General features: G+C 36.9%; 2 protein-coding genes across 4 annotated transcripts; one reads left to right on the forward strand and one right to left on the reverse strand.

Moving 5' to 3' along the window:
• The first annotated feature begins 1,182 nt into the window (after nucleotides 1–1,182).
• On the forward strand, nucleotides 1,183–2,934 carry LOC127657455 (POU domain, class 3, transcription factor 2-like). The gene is given in 2 exon segments (XM_052146217.1): nucleotides 1,183–1,261; nucleotides 1,264–2,934. Coding segments are annotated over 2 exon segments (1,263 nt in total). The 3' UTR covers nucleotides 2,448–2,934.
• Nucleotides 2,935–7,253: 4,319 nt separating this feature from the next.
• LOC127657453 (F-box/LRR-repeat protein 4-like) lies at nucleotides 7,254–24,337 on the reverse strand. Of its 3 annotated transcripts, none has more exons than XM_052146213.1 (8): nucleotides 24,251–24,337; nucleotides 22,561–23,191; nucleotides 20,597–20,933; nucleotides 17,956–18,200; nucleotides 17,332–17,545; nucleotides 10,859–10,930; nucleotides 9,215–9,527; nucleotides 7,254–8,747 (listed from the first exon to the last, which is right to left on the reverse strand). In XM_052146213.1, exons 2-8 carry the CDS (start codon nucleotides 23,064–23,066, stop codon nucleotides 8,584–8,586), a joined length of 1,851 nt encoding a protein of 616 aa, XP_052002173.1. In that variant the 5' UTR covers nucleotides 23,067–23,191; nucleotides 24,251–24,337; the 3' UTR covers nucleotides 7,254–8,583. The 3 variants fall into 3 exon arrangements, with proteins under 3 accessions (XP_052002173.1, XP_052002172.1, XP_052002174.1); XM_052146212.1 differs by having other exon boundaries at nucleotides 24,155–24,336; XM_052146214.1 differs by lacking the exon at nucleotides 10,859–10,930 and having other exon boundaries at nucleotides 24,155–24,336.
• Nucleotides 24,338–26,995: the final 2,658 nt, after the last annotated feature.

Consider the following 26,995-nt stretch of genomic DNA (forward strand, 5'->3'; position numbering starts at 1 on the left):
TGGGCATTAATCCCATAAGAAACAGAAAGTTATGAAATAACTTTAAGTGTTACATGAATAGACTTTCTGCATTGTTATATATATATATATATATATATATATATATATATATATATATATATATATATATATATATATATATATATATATATCTGAGACAAACAACAACAACAATAGCCTATAACAAATTATAATATAGAATATATAGGCCTATAGCCTAATGTTTCTCTTTTTCAGCAGACCTATTACATTATCAGTTATTCAAATGTATAAAATATATAGGCTTAGCTAATATAAACAGGTGTTCTACAAAATATCTTAAAAGTTATAGAGCACCAAATGTTGTGTCTTTTTGTGACGTCGCTAAATTGCCACATTGACTAATGCGTCCAGATACAACCGAATTCATCAAATTAATAAACAGATCCTCAAAGTTATTTCGGAGTCCAAAAATTAAATACTCATTCAAGTGTTGTTTTTTGTTTTTGTTTCACAGCACTAGTGCAAAATCAGCATGAATTAAACAGAATATTTTAAAACGCTGATGTTACCTATTACGAGTATTAGTTTAGTTTGAGAAAGCCTTTTTTCTCTTTTTTTATTTTTATTTGTTTTGTTGTTGTTGTTTTGTTTTTCTTAAAAATCCAAACTCTGTAAAGTTCACTGTATCCATATACCTTGGTGGTTAGACAAGCTAACTTAAAGAAAATAGCTTGCCTTATTTGACAAATGAATCCCCAGTGCCTGTAATAATAAAAAAAAAAAAATGAAATTGCATCATAGAAAAGTATTCATATAAAATATTTCGGAGATAAATGTGTGTGATATATATATATATATATATATATATATATATATATATATATATATATATATATATATTTTCCCTATTTGTAAATACATAATTTAATTTATGTTAATATAGACACATAGATGACAAAATAGCAAATTCCATAACAGAGACTGTAGTCTGAAAATTAATTTTAAAATATAAAAATCATAACCTTTGATGGTCTTCGCTCCGGTCTTGGTGCCCTGTCGGTCCCACACATTTCAGATGTGGTGCATGACACAAGAGTTCTTTTGAGGGAAAGAGGCAGTGTTTGTTGAGACTCTCCACTAACCAATGAACTACGAGTGCCCGCTAAACATGCACGTCGATCATCCGTGTCTACCCAATGGATGTATTCGATGGGTGGAGCTCAGGTGCGCGCCGCTGCGTCCACTTGGCAAAGAGCCTGGGAGACGCCTGTGGCAAAAGAGTAACTGTCAAATGCAAGGTTCCTTTAATAGGAGCGATCAGTCCGGCTCCGAGAGTCATGGCGACTACAGCATCCAGTCATTACAGCATCCTATCCTCCAGCCCATCTATCGTTCACTCGGAGTCTGTGAGCATGCAGCAAGCCGCGGCTTACAGGGACGCGCAAACCCTGTTGCAGAGTGACTACTCGCTGCAGAGCAACAGTCACCCGCTCAGCCACGCGCACCAGTGGATAACAGCCTTGTCACACGGGGAAGGAGCTCCGTGGTCGTCCAGTCCCCTCGGCGAACAGGACATCAAGCCAGCGGTACAGAGCACCCGTGACGAGATGCACAATTCAGGCAATTTACAGCATCAGTCGCGACCACCGCACCTGGTACACCAGACGCACGGCAACCATCACGATTCAAGGGCATGGAGAACAACGACGGCAGCTCACATTCCCAGCATGGCAACAACCAATGGACAGAGCCTCATATACTCTCAACCCGGGTTCAGTGTGAACGGGCTCATCCCGGGAGGACAGGGGATCCACCACCACAGCATGCACGACGCGCACGAGGACCACCACAGCCCGCATCTCAGCGACCACGGCCATCCACCGTCCCAGCACCAGTCGCACCAGAGTCATCACGATCACTCGGACGAGGATACGCCGACCTCCGATGACTTGGAACAGTTCGCAAAACAGTTCAAACAGAGGCGGATCAAGCTTGGTTTCACGCAGGCGGACGTCGGACTAGCTTTGGGAACGCTGTATGGAAATGTGTTTTCGCAGACCACAATATGCAGGTTTGAGGCCCTGCAACTCAGCTTCAAAAACATGTGTAAGCTCAAGCCTTTGTTAAACAAGTGGTTGGAGGAGGCAGACTCCACATCTGGCAGCCCCACAAGCCTGGACAAGATAGCCGCGCAAGGGAGGAAAAGGAAAAAGAGGACTTCCATCGAGGTAAGCGTCAAAGGAGCTTTGGAGAGCCATTTCCTTAAGTGCCCAAAGCCAGCCGCGTCGGAAATTACTGCGCTCGCGGACAGTCTCCAGTTGGAAAAAGAGGTAGTGAGGGTTTGGTTTTGTAACAGAAGACAGAAAGAGAAACGGATGACTCCTCCCGGCGGACCTCTACCGGGTACCGAGGACGTATACGGAGACACACCACCGCACCATGGGGTTCAGACGCCAGTTCAATGAGAAACAAAATAAGGACGTATCGTTTATTGACTGTCTCAGTCTTAATTTATACTTTCACATTGAGATCTAAACATGGAACATGGTTTAGAATACTGAATACGGGAGAGCAGATTATATCCGTCTTCAATTGGCTATTTCTCAAAATTCGTACTGCTGCAAAAGAGAGGTTCCCCCACACGAGTAAAGAGAGCCACTGTTCTATGAATACCCAACACTGTGAAAAGGCCCAGATATAAGGTGTAACCTACTATTTAACAAACACTTTGAGAAGAGTCAAATGTCCCTCAAACGTGAGCATGGGTGCCCCGCTATTTGTTTACATCTAGACCTATTAGTATAGAGACGCATTCACTGCATTTTATTTCGCAGTATTAGTATTCCGCCGGATAATTCACTAGTGCTGCAGCATTTGACAAATACACGCCATTTTAACTTATGTTGTGGGCGACTGGGGTGAACGTCGATTCAGTAAAAAAAAAAAAAAAAAAAAAAAGATCAGTGTGACATGCATCAAATTACAGTAGGCTATTCAACTATTATCTTGGGATCAGTAAAAAATAAAAACATTTCAATAGTTATTTTTTTATATTATTGTTGTTATTGTTATTTTAGATACAGCGTGGTTCACCGATGCTGCGAGGTGCAAGGTCACACTAAACAGATGTTGTAGTCTTGGCGCCAAGAAATTAGTCTCACACAATTGATTCTATACTCTCGCAGTTTTATCAATACTGCAGACAGGTCACCGAAGGGCTAGAGATAGAAACCTGGCATTTCCTTCGGTTAAGTCATATTACATAAAATACAATTGTTTCACAGGACTTCAGACAGTGCTGTAAATATTGTATAATTTTTAAAGGACATAGCTTCGTTATCCTCTCACTTGAGCACTTTTTCTTATTATTTTGAATTTGGAAGACATTTTAGCGGATTATTTAAAGTTTTCTCGTTTGTTTAACATTTGAATTGGTTATATTTTGCCTTTATATTTATAGTCATTTAGCCAAATATGTCTTGCTATCTCTTGCGTCAGTCAGTTGCTTTTTAACCCACATTCAGCTGCTTTTTTATAAATTATGTGCTGACTTTACTATATGTTTATGTATAGTACACAATATTCAGTCTTCAACAATGTTAGCACTATTTTCTACCCGACAAATTCAATATTATATATCTCAAACATTTGAATGTCTTTTTATAATTATTTTGAAATAGAAAGTATTTACACAGTTTAGTGAAGAATGGGAAAAGAAAGTAATGTGACCTGCAATATTTTCGTTTGTAAGTCAAACGGTTCTTCAGTGTTTCATGTCAAAAGGTTTTTGTGTATTTTTTATAACAATACCATCTTTTATCAAAGTATATCAATTTGAAACACGAGCACTACATAATATTAATAGTAATAATAATAATAAATATTATTATTTATAATATTTAATATTATTATTAATAATAATAATAGCCTAATTATTATTATTAAGTAATGATAATAATAATAATACTTATTATTATTATAATTATTATTATGTTTAAATCTCCATGTTTTACCAAACATCACTGCTATAGCCTACTTAGTTAAAGGAAACTTGGATTTGTTTTTCTTCATTGCTGGTCCGTTCGCATTTTATAGGAACACGATGCAGTGATGATTTACTGAAAATGTAAACACTGGATTGAGACATTGAGAAGATTTCTCCCTTGGGCTTGCTGTACGTAACATGTGTAAATACAAGACAACAATCAGTACTTGTTATTATTTTTATTGTTTAAAAAAAAAAAAAATCTTACATTTGAATTCTTGGTTTGGTGTAAATCTATTTGACAGAAATTCCAGGGACATATGTTATTACCGTTCTACTTTTTCTTCAAAAGAAAACAAAAGACACATTTACATAGATTAATTGATCAAACTGTCATGTAACTCTACAAAGACTGTGGGCTATATTTATTTGTCTTTTTGTTTACTCTGTCAGAAAGACGCCATCGAACGTTGAACTGGATGAATTTGTGGGTATAATAAAATGCGCAGAGGTTGTGATAGAAATTAGATGTTGTATGATGTTTTTCTTAAGAATCAAAGGTGACATTTTATGTCGCCGGGTGTGTAATTTATGCGGATAAAGCTTATTTTGTAAGGTTTTTTTTAAAAAATGTAAAATAAAACGAAAACTAAAATCTAAAAATTTAAAAAACATAATTTAGTAGCAAAACAAAAACAAACAAACGAAAAAAAAAAAAATACCTGACATGGTCGAACAATTTGTAAGCCTGTTTATTTCCCCTGAAATGTGAAATTGTCTTAAGATAGTGAGGATTTTCAATGAGATATATGGACTTAAAATGTGTTGCTAAAGTCGGCTATAGGTCGGTTTCTGTGAGGCCTCTTCTTTGTCCGTTCAACATTTGAAAAAAATATATAATCAAATTAAATCTTTTTGGCCAATGTTTAGAATATTTGTAATGTTGTGCCAATTCATCGATCCCTTTTTTCATTTTTCGATTTGGTGGAATTTTCGATTTCGTGTCACTAGTTTACAGTAATCACTAAACTGTGAAGTGTCACAAGTTTGTGGCATCACAACGTTGCAATGTCGAGTCGATTTAAAACTATAATTTTGTCAATATTAAACCATAAACATTTATATTTAGAAATTATGCCAAACATCAGTTTTCTTGATTATATATTTTAAAGTTTCCATCGAAATTTACTAATGGTAGTAAACCAATATTATTTTGTGGCGGGGCACTGATATGAGTTTCATCAGCTTGTCGTTCATGTTGCTTTGTTGGGAAGGTGTGCAGAACAATCATCGGTTGGTCCTATGCAAAGCCTTGACTCTTTGCCTTTCACATATTAAAGACAGGGAATTTTGCCCTATCATTGTTAGATTACAATTAGGCTATATTTATTTCAATACAAAACAATCATAGTGGCCTAATAGCACATTCTCCACATTTTGTAAAATATGAATTGGATGTAACGATGCTGTGAATATGTAAAATGGTCATTCTTATCCTCTAGTGCCACCTAGTGAGATCCGTTGCTTTCAGAACACCTAAAGCCACATTTCTCACACGCAACACGAGCACATGGCGATTTGCTGTATTTGGAGCAAGTGTGATAATATTGGTTGCTTTCCAGTCTTTTTTTTTTTTTTTCATCGGCGCTCTGAGTGTGATGATTTTAATAATTTGTTACATTAATAATATGTTATTATGCACATTTTATTGCAGATGTTTTCTAAAAAAAAAAATTTTGGTGATAGGCGGGGCACTGATATGAGTATCAGATCTAACCTGGAATTCGTTTTACAATTTTGGTGTGGCTAAGATTTTAAACGAACAAAAGACATTTACTCTGAATATATATATATATATTTCACATATGTCCATTGGGAGACACAAGGTGTTTTTTCACACTAGCTCTTACCACCAAAAACATTTTAGCTTACATCCTGTTAAGCCGAGAATGTCTATTTATAGATTCCTGTGTAGATGAATATATTTTACTTTAAATAGAAAACCATAGCAAACAGCTCATGCATGGCAGCTTATGCATCTTCTACCGATCCTAAATAATGGTTTTATAAAAACAACTATATTGTACATTTTGTAAAATATTCATACAATTTAAAAATGAACTAATTGGCCATCATTCCTTTTTAAGTTTAGAGCACAACCTGTCATGTTGCAGAGCTGCTCCTTGTAAATCTTTTAAAACTTCATTATGCAAAGAAAAGTGCAAAAATGTAACACAAATCCAGCAACAATTTCTAAATAATGCATTTTTGTGGCCTTCCTGTTCTGAAAAAATTTTATTAATACTCAAAAGTTTATAAAAAAAAAAAAAAAAAAAAAACTTAGTTCAAAGTATGCACCAAACTCACACCAAAAATTGTTATTTTTTTTATCTAAGAATTCCAGAACATTGCTCATTATATCACCTATCTCCATTTTGAAATTGGTAAACACTTACATGCTGACTCCATGTTTTCCCCAACACATAACTAATCTGCTCAATAGCAATACCTGGATATGGTAAACGGTCTGCACTTATATAGCGGTTTTAACCTTAGAGGTTACCAAAGCACTTTACACTGTTTCCCAATCACCCATTCACACACACTCATACACCAATGGTGGCAGAGCTGCCATGCAAGGCGCTAGCCTGCCATTGGGAGCAACTTGAGGTTCAGTGTCTTGCCCAAGGACACTTCGGCATATGGAGTTGTGTGGGCCGGGAATCGAACCACCAACCCTGCAATTGGCAGCTGACCCGCTCTACCAACTGAGCCACAGCCGCCCCATAAATATAGTTCATTTATATAGTTTGGATATGCCAAACTATAAAATAGTTTTAATGGAATTGAAATAATAATGGCTTAGAAATGCTGTCTGGAAATGAGCAAAATCCATGTAATGTAAAGTGGAGAAGCCAAACACATTTTACAGGTGTATCCCAATTACTCCTGAATCCCATGTATATATACATGGCAGATGAAGGAGCTCAAGATTTCAAACAGTCTGAATGCCCAAATCACACAAGCTTTGAATGTGTTACATTTTAAAAACGTATGTAATGTATGCCTTGTCCTGTTCAAAATGGCATACTAATCCTATGCCTGGAAGAAAGCATGTATGTGTGAGGCTGTAATAAGGTCCTTTCAACTGGCTCTCCTAGTTTCTGTTACAAAAGGTGTATGAAATGTAGAAAAGGTCAAATGGATTTTGATGTTAAATCCACTGTAGGAGTACACTGCCACATTTAAATGACAGAATCCAAAGGCAGACAGTGTTATTATGAGTTGTAGTTTTTATGTATTTACAAGGGTATAATGACAGTTTTCTGCATGAACTGACTAGCAATAGATGTACAGAAATCAGGAAATCGTTTCATCTAATTAACTGCATCCCTCCGGGTCCTCCGGGCACATTAAAACTCCTCAGCCCATCATTAAAGTAGACATAAACAATTCATTACATCACTGGTAGTCCAATGGGGTTGTCTCTACCAAATGCAATAGTAGTAATTAATAAGATGTTAAACTCTGAGGGATTAAGGCCAGGTAAAGTTCTTTTACTTTCAGCTTGACCAAACTACTGGATTTAATGGGAAGAGAAAATACAAAAGACCAACCACACACAAAACATAGTCTAACATTAAATACAATCTGTATCATCTTTGATGTTTGTTTACAGGGTGTTTATTATATAATGTTTTAGTATATCCGGTAAATCATAAAATCTGGCATAAAAAAAAAAAAATCATACCAAAGCATTAAACAAATTCTTTGCTCTTTTTTTTTTGGACTAGAATAATTCTACATCTTCAAAGAAGTTACAGAACAGTGCCTTGTTTTTCAAAATTAAATTATGCATAAAAATAAAAAAAGACCCTTTGGTTTAGGGTGATTTTTGGCAAATCACAATATAGAATAGCACAATACATACAACCAGCAAACATACAAAGCACTTCTCTCTTTAAACCTAAGGCACAAGGATATTTTATGTAGTTAGCATGTGCCTGTGGAAAAGGAAATGTCAAGTTTCAAGCAAAAGAGAAGCTTATATTGTGGTACTTGTCCTATTGTGTGCATACATGTGCATAACATGATTGACTCAAGATATTGGCAACGTTTCACACAAACTGGGTAATGCCACAAAAGGTTTATGTGCCCACACTTAAGTCAATGTGGCCCTGAATTTATATAAATAAATAGTTGTAGTACAACATGTTACTATAATATTATTTCACAATATTCAACATCATTTCACACCATTTAACAATGCAAATAAAAACACTGAAACTGAACATTTGTCCATTAGTTATATTTAAAACAAAACCATTCGACAGTTGTACGGCTTACTACAAATGTCTCCCTCTAAGAGTTTTTCCTTCTGGAGACAAAAATAAAACCCTGAGATTAAGATAAAAGAAACTGAGGTCTGATGAAATGTGTGAGATTCAACACAAAGTGAAACCATTCAAGCAGTGAGCAAGTGAAACATCCATAACATCTTCGACCCAGTTCCTCCATGTGGCAGTTCACAGCTCTGTGCAGTTCAAGGCAGTATGTACAAGTTCACAGCACCAAAAAAAACATGTGTGAAGCTGCTCCTGCAGACTGATTGAGTTTTACTGAGTGAAACTCTTCTTGATGGACACATTGGGGAAAAGGCCATTAAGCTCCTGGACAAGGCGAGAGTCAATCTGCGAGCAGAAGGACATATCCAACAGCTTTAGCTTAGGACAACACTGCAATAACTTCCGCAGAGAGGCGGGGCTCACCATCCGGGTGCCTAAAAACCCACAACGACATAGCAGCATTAAATGTACACTCGGTATATTTCAGTATCACATAGTTGTACACAAAGAAATTAAGAGTTTAGTGTACGAATAGTTGGAAAATGAAAATTCATAGTAGTTTGTCCAATGCTTTAGAGTAGACAATATGTTCAAATTGATGTACACTCAAATGAGATGTCCTACAAAATGCTACTAATACTGCAAGCTTCTAATACTAATGCAACATACGTATTTCTACAATAACATTGGTAATTGAAAACAAAACTAAACAAAAAATACTGTGTACATTTAATGTTCAGGTAAGTACAGAGATGACACTTAAATAAAAAACAACACTTACCATAATGGAGCAATTGACCAATCATTTTGTTTAGATTTCTTTTACTTTAATTACCCAGCTGGTGAGACACTCATGAGAAATTGTTTGTTTCCATGCACTTCTCATTTATACTCAACTCACCCAGTAGATCAAGGTGCTCCAGAGCACTGCAGTTAGCAGCCAGCTTCTCCAGGTCGGAGTCACACACAGTGCGGTTGGCGGTGAGGAAGAGCTTGCGTAGGCGAGGCAAGCTGCGAGCCAAGTGCTGGAAGCAGCCAGAGCTGCTCTGAAGTGTAGAGCACCACCCGAGATCTAGCTCCTCCAGGAGCCTGCAGCCCGTAACCAGCTCCGCCATTCCACGCTCACTCAGGTTCCTGCAGCGCCACAGGTCGAGGGAACGCAGAGAATGGCAGCGGGTGCTCAGCATGCTTGCCACCACATCATAATCCTCAATCTGCAGAAAGTGGACCATGAAATCACCATGTAGCTAACCGACTGTCTCGGAGCTATTCTAAGAGCAAAATATGAAAACCCAGAATCAAATTTATTTCAGTATATGTTCTATGTAGTTGCATGTTCCAAGGTAACACGTGAGACAGGTTTAAGTAGCAAGGTAGATAAGACAATGTTTCTGTGGCTGAAATGGAACACAGGCTAAAAACTATTTCATACTTCTACCAAGTACAAAAAGTAGGGTGTATTTAGGTGAACACGGACAGTTTTTGACATTTGAGATAGTCCAAAAGTGAGTGACTGATTTACCTGAATTCAACATATGTACTGCACTGGCAATATTAGTTTGTACATTTATGAAGTATGAAGTCATAAAACTGTCCAATCACTGACCAATCCAATCATCTTGCATGGCAAGGGGTTGTAGGCAATATTAGCCCAGAACATGCATGGATGCATTACTTCGAAACTCCACCAGAAATAGTATGCCATCCGGCTACCTTTCACATACTATTTTCAATAGTACTATTATTAGGGATGAACTTGCAAACCATTTGAACTGCACAAACAGCAAAAAGTTTGGACACACTTGACTGAATGTATGTTTTAATGATCTTATAAACCTTTTTATAGATCTTAAAAAAGAGAAAAATCTATGTATTTAAGTCTAAATATAATCTACAATATACTGTGCAAAAGTTTTAGGCTGCTGTGGAAAATTTTGTATAGTCAGGATGTTTTTAAAAATAATGCCATGAAATATTTTTATGTATCAATTGAATCCATACAAAGTGGAGTAAACACAAAAAAACAAAATCCCTATGCATTTAAAGCAGCACAAATTCTCCTAGGTACACTTGCGTAGACTTTTTTAAGTTTTCTTTGGATAGGTTGTTCCAAGCAGCTTGGAGAATTTGCCACGGTTCTATGTAGTTAGGCCATCTCAATTGCTTCTGTTTCTTTGTATAATCCCAGACTGACTTAATGTTGAGATCCAGACTCTGTGGGGGACATATCATCTGTTGCAGGACTCCTTCTTCAACTTATATTCTATTCTATTTGCAAAGTATGTTTGGAAACCTAAAATTGATATCAATATAATTGAGGAAAACGATAATGTTATGAAACTGAAAAAGTGCTTTTCACACAAAAACATATTAGAGTGGTGATGTGACCTAAATTATTATAATGTGTTCTGTTAGTGTTGTTTTATGGTTTGGATGACTTTATTATTCTAAAATGTGAAAAAAATAAAGAATGAGTATGCGTGTCCAAACTTCTGACTAATAGTACACCGTACATGCATACTTTACAACTGTCCATTAGACTCACCATGACACAACTTCCCAGGTTAAGGTGCCTGAGCTCTTGGCAGAATGTGAGGATGCTCAAAATGGCTGATTGCTACACGGAAAGAAATAAAATGTAGAAAAAAAACAATGATTTACACAATACAATAATGAGAGAATAAATGGGTTTGACAAAACCTCCTGTTCAGATGCCAGTGGAGTAGAATAAAATAAAGGAATACTTGAAATCACAAATCAAAGATGACAACATATTTAAGTCTGCTATTCAATATTCCTCCAAATGGATAAATCAAATAATAATTATGTGAGCATAGTTTTGCACACTCAAAGAGATGAAGTGATATAATGTGATTTTATGGAGATCACCAGGAGAATACCCCCTTGTTTTCATTATTGTGTTGGTTTGAAAAACAGTCATGTGAAATGTACAGTAACTCAAACAGCAAAGGATGACAGTGTTGTGTGTGTGTATAGATAAACTCAGTGTGTGTGTGTGTGTGTGTGTGTGTGGGCAGGTTTAAGTGGTTAATGAGGACTTTTTTAGGTTACAAACTGGTAATTACAATGGTATTATGCTAGAAATATGGTTTATGAGGACATTTCTAGTGTCCCCATAAATCATATTGCTTAAAAAAAAAAGAAAAAAACATACTAAACAGTGTTTTACTGAAAATGTAAAAAATGTAGAAAGTGTTTTGTGAGGGTTAGGTTTAGGGTTAGGGGATAGAATCTATAGTTCGTACAGTATAAAAATCATTATGTATGAGAGTCCACATAATGATAGCTGCACTAACATGTGTGTTTCAATAGTTATATTATTAGGTTCCTTCCTGGATATACATTTTATTTAAAGTAATGACAGGGTTATGTGTATTGAGATAAGTGGGTGTGCTACGTAAACAGACAGCTCTGTGTGTGTGTGTGTATGTTACACATAGTTGCCGTCACCACACAAACAGCTACAGAAACATTATACCTTTTGAGAGAGACAACATACAATCACAAATGCTGAGTCACAGTTAACCACACACGGAGGGATGCTGTGTTTTTCTTTTTTCAACCCTAGATTAGTGGCATACTTGGTCTTGCAGCAGTAGCATGTAGCACAATGATCAAAAGGTCATAATGCAGGTAAACAGTCAGCTATACAACCTGAAACTAAATTATGAACGGGTAACTTGCAAATTTACTTAGCATTCTCCCTCAATTCTCAGTATAACTTTCTTTTTTATGAGACCAAATAAACAATAAACAAAGGTGATATGAAAAATTGAAATATGCACAATAAAGCACATCACTTTTTGGATAACACAAAATTTCAGCCATGCACCAGTAATTAGCCATGTGAAAAAAACCTTATCATTATTACTGGTCAAATTCCTGCTTTCATCGTGTACACAGATCTACCGTATACATATGATGAAGAAAAGCAGTCAATTTAACTAAATATCTAGTGGAAGTAGACCGATATATCGGTTGTACAAATTAATCTGAGCTAATAGGTGGGTCCTCTTTTATTCCCCCACATCAATAAACCTCTATACTTTGGGCTTGTTTATAGTGAAAAGTCTCATGTTATGCACCAAATCTTAATTTTTATGGTTATTGGTATTTTGGTTGCAAAATAAAATGCTTTTGGGATTTTATTAATTTTGGTCTCCTGAAGCCACATTAATGTCCATATATTAGTGGTCATACTATGGTGTTTAAAACACACTATGTTCATTTAATTCGTATGAAACTGTTCAGGGGGACATGTTCTGTTTCTTGTTTATAGCTGCAGGAAAACAAACTGTTATGATTAGCTTCTCCTCAGAATGACTCCTCCCACCGTAATGATCAAACAAAAATCAACTTGGCTGACCAGCTTTGGCTGACAGAAGAGTTACTTTACCAAATTGCTTAAGAAGAAAAAAAAAAATCTCCCTTTCGTAGATTTCTTTTTGAATTATTCAATGAATCTAGAGGTAAGCTGTTTAATTAAATTATAAGATGAGACAATACATAAACTACACTATTTACCTAGCTTTTGAGCAAGATCATATAAGTCGTTATGAGACGGAAGTTGCGACCAACTTTACTTCAGTATTGTGACATATTTCCGAGTGAAACAGCATATCAAACTAGAAAAAATGGTTGGGAGGGTATTTGATTGCATCCATCGGCTGTTGATTGGATTGTGAAAATATGGGCGTTACATAGTGGAACGGAGGCAGATCTGAATGAGATTTTGCAGTGGACAAACAAACACCCCAACCACATGGTGCGCAAGTCAGAGCCAGTTATCTGTGAAATTGTCTTGAGCGGCCATCTCAACACATTTATTATCAAACTGACAACATAAAAGCACAAGCACATCGCAGTCTTTGCTTACGAAGAGGCTGTAGCCGTTGAAAAACTAGTGAGTAAAAGATAACCACATTTTAACATTCTGAATCACAATAAACTAAATATTAATGAAAAAAACACTTACTAGTGCTGTACATGCCAAGATAACTGCATTCAAAAATATAAATAAACTCCAGAGGCATTCGAAGCATTGTATTCATCAATGATCAGCAAGGGTGGACTGGGAAGAGAAACCAACCTGGGATTTTACATAGAAACTGGCCCAAAAATAGTGTGTGTGGGGTGTCACTGTGATTGTCTTTGTTTTAATGTTCAGTTTATTTTGAATTGAGTATGTTGAGGATTTAGCATTTATCTTACAGTGGTCTTTGTTCTGTGATTGAGTGTTCTGGTTTCCCTATGGGTACGCGCCCAGAGTGATTACCTTCTATGTACCATTCATTCTCTTTCATACCTGGCCGGAAGTAAGATGAATTTGCTTTAAACCTGATTTATGCTGTTTCTTTGTGATGTGATTATGTTATCATTAAGCTGCAGGATTTAGAAGAATCATTCTATGATGTTTAGAAGGTTATATTCGTGTTTTGCTGTTTTATTAGAATTTTTCTTGTGTTGTAACCACCCCCATTTGAACACCCCCACAGTGCTTATGTAAATGGTTTGGTCCACTCAGTGCAGAGGGAAATGTACATATTTAACCTGTTGATACGCTCCCCCTTTTTGAGCACAAACCATGAAAATGACATACCTGAACTTAAATGGTTGTATTTACTGAACCATTTGGAGTATGGAGACAGTTGTAGTATCTTTTGAAAGAAGACACTTTGGGCTTTATTTTAATATATGAATTCATATATGTTGTTATTTTTTAAAGTTAGAGAAGCTGAAGTTTATAATCTAAAAAACAATAATAAAAGTGCCAAGACAACCCAGAAATACAATGTTTTCAAAGCCACAAGTCAAAAGAAGTTATGCTTCAAATTTGAAGATGATCTAACAAAAAAAAATTGGTTCTTGCAAATCACTGGAGGCGTACAGAGTAAAATTAAGGCTCCCCTTTCAAGATGACACAAAATCTGACTGCACTGCTTGGCTATTATGAATAAAACTACGCCCCATTTTTAAAAATAGACTTTGGAGACAGGCTTGTTTTGTTTATGAGACTCTAATATATAAGATAAAATACATTTTTACAACATGAATGCTGCTCATATTGCATAGTTTGTTGAAGAACGATGATGAAGGGTAATTCTTTCAGGTGAGATCTCATTTAAACAATGGAGAATATATAAATATTTCTCAGATTTATCACTTTTATGGATGTTTTTCAATGAACGCTTGTCATGGACAATTGACCCAAGTGTGGCGAACTGGATTCATCTGGCGATCGCGTTTTCATAAAAAAGGTATGAAGTCCCGTTTTGATATTGCATGTTTTCATTTGTACTCCTGGCACAAATAACAAAATTGCCGTTTCTGGAGCATTGCTGTCGTGAAACAGAGATCGGATATCAATGTTGAACCCTTAGACCATTGAAAAGATTTATAATTTGTTAACATTAATTACATTTATAGACGGTAAATTATATATTAAATGTAAGCAGAGTGACATCACTACCACGTGATCAACAGGTTAATGTAAGCACATCAGTTGCTCAGGAGAGTTATACGTGGTTGAATGCTGATGTATGTATATTGCTCTCCCTCAGTCATGTGAGGTAAAATCTAACTAAAAGCCCTCTCTCACTGTTCGTAACCTTGGGTGATTTTTGATACATCACTCACCTTCGAGGCTCATGTTAATAACATTATAAAGACGTCATTTTTTCATTTACGCAATATTGCCCGTCCCCGACCATTAATCAGTATGAACGATGCAGAAACTCTAGCCCATGCGTTCATCTCCTCTAGATTGGATTAATGGAACTCACTCTTCTATGGTTTACCCACTAAGACTCTAAATCGCCTACAATACATCCAAAATTCTGCAGCTAGATTCCTTAATTCTCGTAAAAATTCTGAACTCCATTGGCTACCAGTATCGCATTCAATATAAGATATTGTTGATAACTTTCAAGGCTCTTCACACACCTGCTCCTCAGTACATCAGTGAGTTGCTTCGCCCATATATTCCCACTCACACTTTATGGTCTACAAATTTCCTGTTTGTCCCGAAGTTCAGGTTGTCTTCAATGGGAGGGAGGTCATTTATGACTGTTGCTCTTCGCCTTTGGAATGCTCTCCCACAACCCGTTCGTGAACTTGTCACCTTCTCCTCCTTTAAATTACATCTAAAAATGAATTTCTTCACTCAGTGTTCTCTCTGCTGCTTGTTAGGAATACATTTTTATAAAAAAAATTAAATGTACGTGTTATCTGTCCATTTGCAGTATTTCCTGTATTTGCTCTCATGTAAAGTGACCTTAGATTCAAGAAAGGCATATATAAAATAAACATATTATTACTATTATTATTATTATTATTATTATTGATGGCTAGAAAGAAGTCAATTCAGAATATTGTTGTTTTGAATTCCATCTTGCTTTATAATTTGTTTGGACTCTCTTGTCATATAGTTTTCTGTTTGTAAATAGTTTCATTATTTAAGTTTATTTATTTATTATACTTTATCCTGCCTTTGGCCTTATTTGGGAAACAAATAAAAATCCCATCTATGATGAAATCCTGTCTCCATGCCTCTGAGTGTGCTAGAACATCCTCCTCACAACACCTAGACACGACTAACCTATGACAAACGAAAACAAATGAAAATACAACTTGCCATCTTCACCAACATGCTATTGACACTTCATTCAACTCTAGTGGTTTTTATAATAAAGGGGCAGGGTTTAAGCAGTTTAAGTTTCCTAAATGATTGGAGAAGTCCTGGATACGTCACCAGAGAGAAGTCTATTTTTTCACCGGAAGAGTTATTAAATATTGATGAAAGATTATGAGGTAAAAAAATGTACATAAAAATAAAACATGCATGGATGAATCATTCATAATAAGATCAATAAAATAGAAAATAGATAGGGTGAATTTTCATTTCATGCTGACATTAATTTAGTGCAATCCAGATAGTGGCGACCCGTGGATTTAAAGTCTAGGCCTTCAGTGCGATTCATGCCATTAAGAAAACACAGTTTCACAATTAACAAGACACCTTATGGACATCATTATGTCGCAGCCACCTAATATCACAAATTGACATTTTAAAAACACGTCCATGCATTAAAGCCAAAAGTTTAAAAGATTCTGAATGCTCAAGCCAGCCTAATTTTAACTGCCGCATGATTGTTTTGTGAAATGAACGCATCACGAACTGACATTCAAACATTATATTTTTTCATATGAATTTACCAAGGAGTTCTACTATACCTGGAAAAAGCGATCTAATAATATTTGTAATTTAATGTCGCTTGAAATAAATTTAGTTTTGTCAGGGTACTCGATTACTTTTCAAAAGTTGAACTGCAACTGAATACTCAAGAAGTCTAATTTACACTTAGAAAAAGCTTGATGTTGCTATAATAATGCAAAAAGCACTTATCAGTTTACTTGAAATGAAAATCAGCCCTCCTTTACTGTTTAATAAATTAATCAATCACATGATCATAGAGAATATCTTGGGTTTTTAAATCTATAAGGATCTATTTCTCAATGGCAATAGTGGCAATAATGACAGCCAAAAGCAAGGTCCCCCGCTCTTCGCTTTCGAATCATGTCCATCGCTCAATGCGTGATTGCGTCACTCAAGGCCAGCTAGAAGGTCATATCTGTAAGACCACACCCACCAAGAACAAATAAACAATCTGAATGGCTGATGAATCTGGCAATCAGACTTTAGATGCCTATTCACTTGCACTGTTTAGGGATTTAATGGAAATTCTGAAGGCTTTAGGGCATGGGGCTCAGAATTACACACTGCCTCGAACAAGCTCGGCTTTGGCATGCAATGTGAAAAAGGGATCATGCTTTGCTTGTAAGCGTTGAAGAATAAATTCTGATTGGACAAATGTTTCGTTTTCCCATATTCATTTGTAGATGAATTAGGAGTCGAAAGCAATTGAGAGAAGGCTCTGCTGGCCCTGAGAATCTTTCACTGAATCCAGATGCTTTACCAGAGCAAAATCTTTCTCTTACCTCAACCTTAGTGCGGTAGAGCACGAGTCTGCGCAGATTAGTGAGTTTGCCGATGTGACTGAAGGCCTGAGGATGTAGACGGTCACAGGAAGCCAAATTTAGCTCCTGCAAGCATGGACACATCTGGGTGATTACCTCTAAACACGTTTCAGTCAGGAAATGACAGCACGACAGCTCCAAACACACCAGACTTAACCCACAGGCCTTTATAAAGCTGGAAGGGACACAGATAGAATGACTTTAAGAAAATCAAATTGATAGCACATCACGTTACTTTTGTTCTCAAAAACTATTGCTGTTTTGTTCAGCTATAATATCATTAAATTGCATCTGAAGCAAACACAATTTCTTACACAATAATTCTTGTGTTCCGTCTATGTTAATATGTGCTAGACGGATGTGTTTGGCTGTTAAATTGCGTCGTCAGATTTAATACAATGGACCAATCAGAATCTGGGGGTGGGATAAGCATATTTACATACAGACAAGCATTTTGAATGCTTACGGTACAGTATATTTGCAATGGCGTGTGGGCTTTAATGTGCCTTTAAACCCATCTTCTGGTTAATTCCGTTGGGCTCTGTTTATATCTATTTTTAACACAAAATCAAATCTCAGCATTACCTGCAGAAGCCAGTGGCCGTCACGGCTCCACGGTTGCCCGTCCAGGACATATTTAGCCTCTGCAGGAGGGTGCAGCGACTCTGCAGGTGGCACAGAGAGGTGTCAGTGAGCCAGGCCCAGTATGGCTGGAGGCTGAGCTGGATATACTGCAGTTGGTCACAGCAGTGCTTGTGAAAGAGCTTGGAGCTCTGAGCCAATTGGCACAGGTCCGGATGTGCCAGGTGACTGACGATTAGCTGGATCAGCTACAGTAACACACACATTTTCAAAATAAACAAGTGAAATACACCCAAACAATGCGTGAAAGATTTTTAGGTGTGCTGTGGAAAATGATCAAATTCCACAAAAGAAATAAATGCATGAAAAAAAATTCTTTCAGCAATCCAAACTCCTCACCTTTTGGAGAAATTCGCCGTTTTGAAACCATAATCGGTCACTTTTGGGATTGTGGAGAGCAATGATTAATATGCAAATGTGACTGATATTTATACGTATTAAGTGTCTTTCACATGACTCGTGTCAACACTGCAGAATACATTGAAGTCTATGAATTGATGCCACTTTACACCAAAGTGTTTTTCACACACATGTTTTTGCTTCACCAATAATGTCTTTGAGAGTACTAAGCAACAAGAAATATTTAAAAACTGTCCAAATTTGACATAATTTTAACTTGGACAAATAATTTATTTTAATTAAATATTACCTTATCTTTTACGAATATCAGAGACCCCAGTTATTGAACTAATTTAAATTCACCAAGAAAAAGCTTCGACCTAAACATAAATGAGTCCTCTTATTTCATTCTGCTTGTATATTTGCCCTTCTGTGATGCTTTTTGCAACTCTTGTCATGTGGAGGGCGATGCGGCGCTTGACGCTGGCATTGAACGGAGCGTTGACGCCTCGACTCAACTCTTGTGAAATGCGCTTTACAATGATGAAAGAAAATTATTGGAACTCAAAAGTATTATTTGTCTATTATTATGAAGCATTTGATAAGACAAAAATCTGTGTAGTACAAGATGTCATTTTTTTTTTTTTATCAGTTTTCCCAGAAGCAGAAGACTGTACATTTTTTAAAGTGTCTACATGCTAAAGTTTCATTTTGTGAACTTTAAAGTAATATTCCAGGTTCAATACAAGATAAGCTCAATCAACAGCATTTGTGGCATAATATTGATTACCACAAAAATTACTTTCATCCTTTTCTTTAAAAGAAAAGTTAGTGAGGCACTTGGAAGTGAAAGGGAGCCAATTTTGAATGTTAAAATACTCACTGTTTCAAAAGTATAGTCACAAGATGTAAACAATATCCGTGTTAAAATTATTTTAGTGTGATAAAATCGCTTACTAACCTTTTCTGTGGAAAGTTATAGCCAATTTTAAAACTTTGTTACCATGACGATGCAATGTAAACAAACCCTGAAATGACTGATTCAGGTATGCAAATAGACACTCTGAATAATGTTTTGTGGTAATAATCAATATTATGCCACAAATGCTCTCGATTGAGCTTAACTTGCATTGAACCTGGAATATTCCCTTAAGGAGTACATTAAAACATAGATGGCTTTAAAGCTGATAAATCATAGATTAAAGTCCACAAAACTCCCATTCAGATTTATTTTTGCTTTCATCTTATCGCTTTAAAGAGAAAGGTACTAGCCAAAGTGACTTTCAAGACTTTCGTTGGTGTGCTGATTATGTTTTGTTGTAGGTGTGCACTATTGGACAGGGTGAACAATAGTTTATGTTGAGCTGGATATCAGTTAGCAGATAATGGCTGTATAACATTTCAGAAACACACACGCACTTTGCTGTAATGAGACTTTGTGTGACAGTGGTTTGGGCAAAAGATCAGAGCTGTGTACAGGTAATGAGGAGTTAGGAATTTGAAAGGTATTTTTAAATTATGACAAAATGGTCTTCAATTATCTGAACATTACAACAACAAAATCACACAAGTCCTATCAGGAAACTAAACTATTTCTCTTCAATATTTGTCTTGCATGTAGAAGAATTCAACACTCTGTTGAATTGTTCTCCATTAATTAAAACAATCTTTGTTTATCTGAATACATACTGTTTATTAAACATGTTGATGGGACGAACTGTTCTTCAAGGCAAAGGCCACGTTCACACTAATAGTAAATGGTCTGAACTTATATAGCGCCTATTTAACCTTAACGGTATTCAAAGCGCTTTACACTGTGTCTCATTCACCCATTCATACACACATCCATACACCAATGGCGCTAGCCTGCCATTGGAAGCAACTTGGGGTTCAGCATCTTGCCCAAGGACACTTCGGCATGTGGAGTCGTGTGGGCCGGGATTGGACCACCAACTGAGCCACAGCTTTTTTCATTTTAAAAAATGCATTTATTCTGCTACGTTTATCTACTTTAGAACTGCAGTTCATCTACTTTAGAACTGCAACTTTCTCCATCAAAAATGCTCTTTATTGCCGCATACTTTGGAAATCAATTACTTTAGGAAACTGAAAATTAGGACCAACATAATTAATACACTGATCCAACAAAACCCAACAATCGAGTTTGTTGGGGCAGTGTGAGTGAGCCTTTAATCATTTAAGCATCATGGATAACTATATTCAGAGTCTACATTGCTCTGCTAACCTCATAAGGGAGTCTATCAAAGTACCCATTCCCCAGGTTGTGCTTGTTTTCTCCACCCGACCGGCAACAGAGGCCCCCCGCCTCACTGATCTCCTCTTCGCTGTCACTCAGATCATTGATGTCAATGATGGGGATCTCATAGAGGGCCAGAATTGGTTTCTCCCGAACACCACGCAGAATCACAGCATCCAGCTCAGTGTAGTATTCAAGGACAGAGCTGTTCACCTCCAGGCGCAGGAGATTGGTGGCAAAGCTGATCTGCCTGATGCTGGGAGAGAACTGGCGTGCTTGAGGGGTCAGAGCTTTTGTGGGCTTGCCAGACCATAGAACCTCCCACCTGCACAAAAACCAACATTATATTGTTAACAGGGTTGACCTATACTCAAGACACTGAAAATGGCATCTACCACTACAAAACAGACTTTACTTAATCATGGGGTTTAAATATTTGCACTAAAAACAATAACTTGATCTGATAACAAATGTTTACTAAATTATGAAATGCACCATGAAATATGACATTTGGTAACAATTCATCCCAAATCAATTAGATTTGATTATTTTGGTACAGTTCATAGTTATTAACTAAAAATATTCCAAAACAGAAATGTAACTAGAGGGACAGTCAAATGTGTTTACACCAGAAGTAGATTGAGAATATGGATTTGGTAGATTTTTACAACATGATACATAATACATTGGGTATTATTATGGTGATATTTGATTTTATTATGATGTTGATGCATTGGATTTTAACAGTCAGACTGATCACAATGCATTTTGCTTACTCGTGTACAATAAGCAAAAAGACATATAACTTCAATGAGATAGTAATAGGTCTGGACATGCTTTATCTTTAAAATGGAATGAGGATACACATTGAAGAGAATCTATTCTTTAGATAAATTCCAAGCTCTTGAGTTAGAGCATCCATGAATTGGCTAACAATTGCTCAATGTAGGTACACTGGATTAAACTGTACATATTGAAACCCCATCAACTAATATCTGTAAAATATGAACTCTATGGCTCAGGCAAACTGGCAGGCCTGTAGGGCTTTTACACAAGATGTAAATTAGTGATAATTCTATCCAAAGCTTAAAGGGATAGATCACCCAAAAATGAATACGCTCTCGTCTTTTACTCATCCTTATGCTATCCCAGATGTGTATGATTTTCTTTCTTCTGCAGAATACAAATTATGATTTTTAGAAGAATATTTCAGCTCCGTAGGTCCATACAATGCAAGTGAATGGGTGGCAAAACTCCAAAAAGCACATAAAGGCAGCATAAAAGTAATCCATATGACTCCAGTGTTTTAATGCATATCATCAGAAAAGATATGTGTGGGAGAGAAACAGAACAATATTGAAGTCCTTTTTGCAAGAAATTCTTCTACCTGCCCAGTAGGGGGCTATATGCATAAAGAATGTGAATCACCAAAAACAGAATAAGAATGTGAAAGTGAAAATGGAGATTGACTGAGTAGGGAGGAGAATTAATAGTAAAAAATAAAATAAAGTAAATATTGATCTGTTTCTCACCCACACCTATCATATCGCTTCTGAAGACATTGATTTAACCACTGGAGTCATATGGATTACTTTTTATGCTGATATGTGTGATTTTTGGAGCTTCAACATTTTGGCACCCATTCACTTTCGCTTCCCATTCACTTTCATTATAGTGACCAAAAGAGGTGGAAAATTCTTCTAAAAATCTTCATTTGAGTTCAGCAGATTAAAGAAAGTCATACACATCTGGGAGGGCATAAGGGTGAGAATATGATGAGATAATTTTCATTCTAGGGTGAACTATTCCTTTAACTTGCAGTATACTTATCAGAGGGTCAGCCCCCTTGGAGCAACCTGAGGTTTAGTGTCTTTAACAAAGGCATAAAAGTACAAACTTTCAGTAACCAACCCAGAACTTTAACCAGCACACTGCAGCACCCAACATTTTACCTAACATCAGCTGGTGGGGTCTGGGAGAATGGGTTGAGTGAACAGGCTAGGATCTTGATGATGGCCCCAGGGTGGTATGTCTCCAGCACCTCCACTGCCGTGGGATAGACAGGCTCCTCGAAGGCCAGCTCCAGGTAGTCCTTGCTGTGGAAATTGGGTGGCGTACGGCAGAATGGGGGCACGGCACTTATGCACTGCTCCCACCAGCCTCCATAAGTGCGGAACACGGCTGTCTGGGTGAAGTCTCCTGAGCTCGGGTATACGTTAGGTACTCCTGCCAAGTTCCACATGGTATATGACATGCTGTTCTCGCTGCCATAGTGGGAGCTGAAATCCAGAACCTCCTTGCCATACTGCTCGACCTCTACTGTGATGGGCAGTGCCGAACGCTGGCCCAGTTCCACCGCCCGCCGGCTGCCCAACGCCTCACTCCGCGTCCCACTCCTGGAGCGCCGCCGTAGACAGATATAGTAAAACATGCTCAGAAGTGTTAGCATAGGAAACATGGAACAGCAGGGCCAGGTTTTCAGTCAAGAAGCACACCCTTTCTGCCCTTCCATGCACTGTAGTGTAGTGTGAATGGGGTTGGGTTCTATACTGCACACGCTATAGGCCAAGCTGCATGCATGACCTGTGGGTTATAGTGAGAAACACATGCCATGCGCACGCGCACGCACGCACGCACGCACGCACACACACACACACACACACACAAACCAAGATTGTGAGGACCCTGAAATGCCAAGGGAGATCAGAAAGTCTAAGATCAAAATTGAGCAAGACTAAGCTTATGGCATCTTGCTAGACTAGTGCTTAACTTTAATCTATTGTGTTTTGCATGCAAGGAATATCCCGTTAAGCTCACAGAAAATAAATGTTGACTTGTGTATTTTAGTTTTCAAAAATAAAACAAGTGTGCTGATAGATACGCACATACAATGGAAGTCTATGGGGTAAGCATTGAGCGGTTGTCCCATAGACTGCATTTCTGTATGACTGTAAGTGCATTTGTTTTGGTTGGTATAATAATCAACATCATCTGTGAACTACAGAACTTAACTTGCATTAACCAGGAATATTCTTTAAATTTGAGAACAGGCAAACAGCATGTCATAAAGATTAAAATATACTCTTTCAATATTTCAAAATTATTTCAATAACCTCTATTGTCTGACTTCCCTGAACAATGTAATTGCTGAAATGAACCATAAAGTGGAACAATAACTTCAATAAAGGTCATCCCAAGTTACATACAGAGAAGTTTCTGTCAATTCCAATATTTTAATTATGGCTAAATCTGCAGTTTAAAGTCATGCGGTTTACTGCCACACAAGCTAAACTAGTTTGAAGCAAAATCATTTGTATACATACAATGTACAGTAATGCACAGTGCAATTCATTATCACACACCATCAAACAACACTTAATATATTCAGAAAGCTATAGCTATGTTCAGACCTAGCATACCCTTGAGCTATAGCAAACTCACATTTGACAAATAGTTATATTTTGACCATATACGACTTTCTATGTGTATATGAGCTCAAAATATTTTTAAAATGCAACCTGAAACGAGAGGGCAAATGTTAGCTACCTGAGCTTCAGGTTGTTGATGCATGCTTGGTTATCAATCGGCTAAATAATGTCACTCCGCATTTGATCGACATCTTTAAAAACAGTGCCAACATACAAAGGATGTGATCGAGGATCGGGGCGCTGTGTTCCGTGTTCTCGGTCCATTTCTCGCTTCTGCTGTCATTGCTCGCACATTCTTCACTGTTTACAACGAAGATAAACATCCGCTTAACCTCTGCACAGTGCATTGTGGGAAGTGGAGTTCTACCAAACGACCACTGGATTTTAATGAATCTCTGCACAAAGCGCTGATGATTTTAATAACTATTCTGATGTTTTAGAGATGTCCACGACTGAGAACTTAATATTTAACTGTTAATGATTAATGAATAACATTCATGCCTGAAAATATTAAATCTTGTTTAGACAAAATTCTAAGGCACATGTTCCATATGTTGAGTTTACAAGCATAAGGGTGTTAGAAATAACGTGCATTTACACAGACTACACAGAGAAACAGTTCAAAACAAGAAAACATTCAGCTCAACTTAAAAATTTTAAACTGACAGTTTCTATTTGTAGATATAATATTATTTATAATTGTGTATTGACGTTGTCAGGTTATTCTGAATCTTGGTTGCTTTAATTCTGAATATATGTTTTCTGTTTATTAGGAAAAATAAGGCTTATGCAGATTATGGGATGTCATTTTTATAATAAATTTTCTCATTTACTATTCATTTTCTCATTATTATGATAAAGGGTGACAAAATATTTTAATGCAGCATTCAAAACAATAATGAAAAATGACAGTAATTTGAATGAGATGCGTTGGAAATTATGCTGTCATTCATCAAAATATTTTTGTTGTAATAATAGTTATGCTCGTCAAATGTATTTTAGAATAGGCTAATACATTAAAATAGAGATGATGCTCATGGCCTGTGTTAATGATTCAAATTGTTCTACTTCATGAGACTAATAATTTGAAAAGAGACTATGCCCACCCCTCATTATTATTATGATTATTATTTTGTAAAAGCACTCAAAAAGTCTTTTTCTTTCACTCACATTCTCACTCTTTTTTTTTTTCTCACCTTTTTCTCCCCAATTTGGAATGCCCAATTCCCAGTGCACTCTAAGTCCTCGTGATGACGTAGTGACATGCCTCAATCTGGGTGGCGGATGATGCATCTTATCATGTGGCTTGTTGAGCACGTTACCGCGGAGACTTAACGCCTGTGTAGGCTTCACGCTATTCGCTGCGGTATCTACGCACAACTCACCATGCTCCCCACTGAGAGCGAACCACATTATGGCGACCACGAGGAGGTTACCCCATGTGACTCTACCCTCCCTAGCAACGGGGCCAATTTGGTTGGTTAGGAGACCTGGTTTGAGTCACTCAGGATACGAACTCGTGACTCCCGGGGTGGTAGTCAGCGTCAATACTTGCTGAGTTACCCAGGCCCCCCACTTTCTCACTCTTTTTCTCATGTAACAGCCCATTGAGAAGCACAAAGCCTTTGTGGTTTGGAAGAAAGACATTGTTGTGATGTTCTGAATAATACATTTGTCTCGTAGAATTGACTGAGAATCTGGCGATTGTGACATTTATTTCACCGTAAATGGCCACATTCCCTCACGACCTGTTCTCCTGGCCTCTCTGGTGGATTGAAGATGCCGGGCAGGCTTGGCTCCAAAGAATACGTGCCGCTGGCTGTCCATCACGGGCAAGCGGTGGGCTCACAGAAGGAAACAGATGCATATGACTGCTTCTTGGCTGGCATTTTGCATCGATGAATGACTTGTCCAGTCACTTTGTCTCATGGGTAAATTGAAGCCCCATTGTCACCACAAAGAGCATTGAGTCTCTGTGGAAGCTTCAGCAATCACATGCCAAACTCTCATTAAGTGGTGCTGTATGCCGGATAATGAAAACAATTGATTTTGACTATCAGGTTTCTCTCCAAGTATAGCTTTCTTTTACCATCAAAAAACATCCTTTTTTGAGCATTTGTGTCTTATAGCAACTACTAACATTCATCACTGCTATATCTATTTTTTATGACTATTTTAAGACAAATGTAAGACATTGAAGACATTACATCATAATTTTATGTAAAGCTGCATTTAAACGATGTATGTACATATACAAATTTAAAAAGTTGTATAACACAGAGAAGAATGGTACAGAACTATAGAACTCTCTCTCTCTCTCTCTCTCTATCTCTCTCTCTCTCTCTCTCTCTATATATATATATATATAGAGAGAGAGAGAGAGAGAGTGTGTTCTATTGTTTAAATAATATAATTATCAATCTAAATAGTAAAACTTTTTTTATGTTAATATTTGTTGTTAATTTTGTTTGTTAGTATTATAGTTGTACTGTGTTCCTTAAAAGCTTACAATAATAATAAATGTTAACTTCAGACTAAGTAACATCACTGTTGCTCAGATGACATGATAAGAACAAAATTAACTAAATATATATTTTGCAGTATTTACTGTAATAATGTTTGTTAATTCTACTTAATTCAAATACAATAGTTCATTGTTAGTTCATGTAAGTGCATTAACTTATGTTAACATATGTAGCCAAGTGGAGAAATTTCATGTAATTTAAAGTTTCAGTATTGTGATGTATTTCCGAGTGAAACGGGATATTGCAGGAGAAAAAATAGAGGGCGGGGCTTGATTTTATCCAGTGGGAATTGATTGGATCTAGAAAAGTAGGCGTTCCATACAGAAATGGAGGCAGATCTCAATGCAAGTTTACAATCAGTGGTGGAGGACTACTCGCCGCCTGACACACCGCACGCAGTCGCTTTAGATGGGGAAGAAGTTTGTTTGCAGCAG

The sequence above is a fragment of the Xyrauchen texanus genome, chromosome 17, assembly GCF_025860055.1.
Source record: "Xyrauchen texanus isolate HMW12.3.18 chromosome 17, RBS_HiC_50CHRs, whole genome shotgun sequence".
NCBI classification, from domain to species: Eukaryota; Metazoa; Chordata; class Actinopteri; order Cypriniformes; family Catostomidae; genus Xyrauchen; species Xyrauchen texanus.

Coding starts and splice junctions, on each gene's coding strand:
- LOC127657453 (XM_052146213.1), bottom strand. CDS start 23,066: ATGTTTCCTATGCTAACACTTCTGAGCATGTTTTACTATATCTGTCTA. Junction 18,201..20,596: donor TTGATAGACTCCCTTATGAG/GTTAGCAGAGCA, acceptor GTGTTACTGTAG/CTGATCCAGCTAATCGTCAG. Junction 9,528..10,858: donor ACCTGGGAAGTTGTGTCATG/GTGAGTCTAATG, acceptor CACTTTCTGCAG/ATTGAGGATTATGATGTGGT.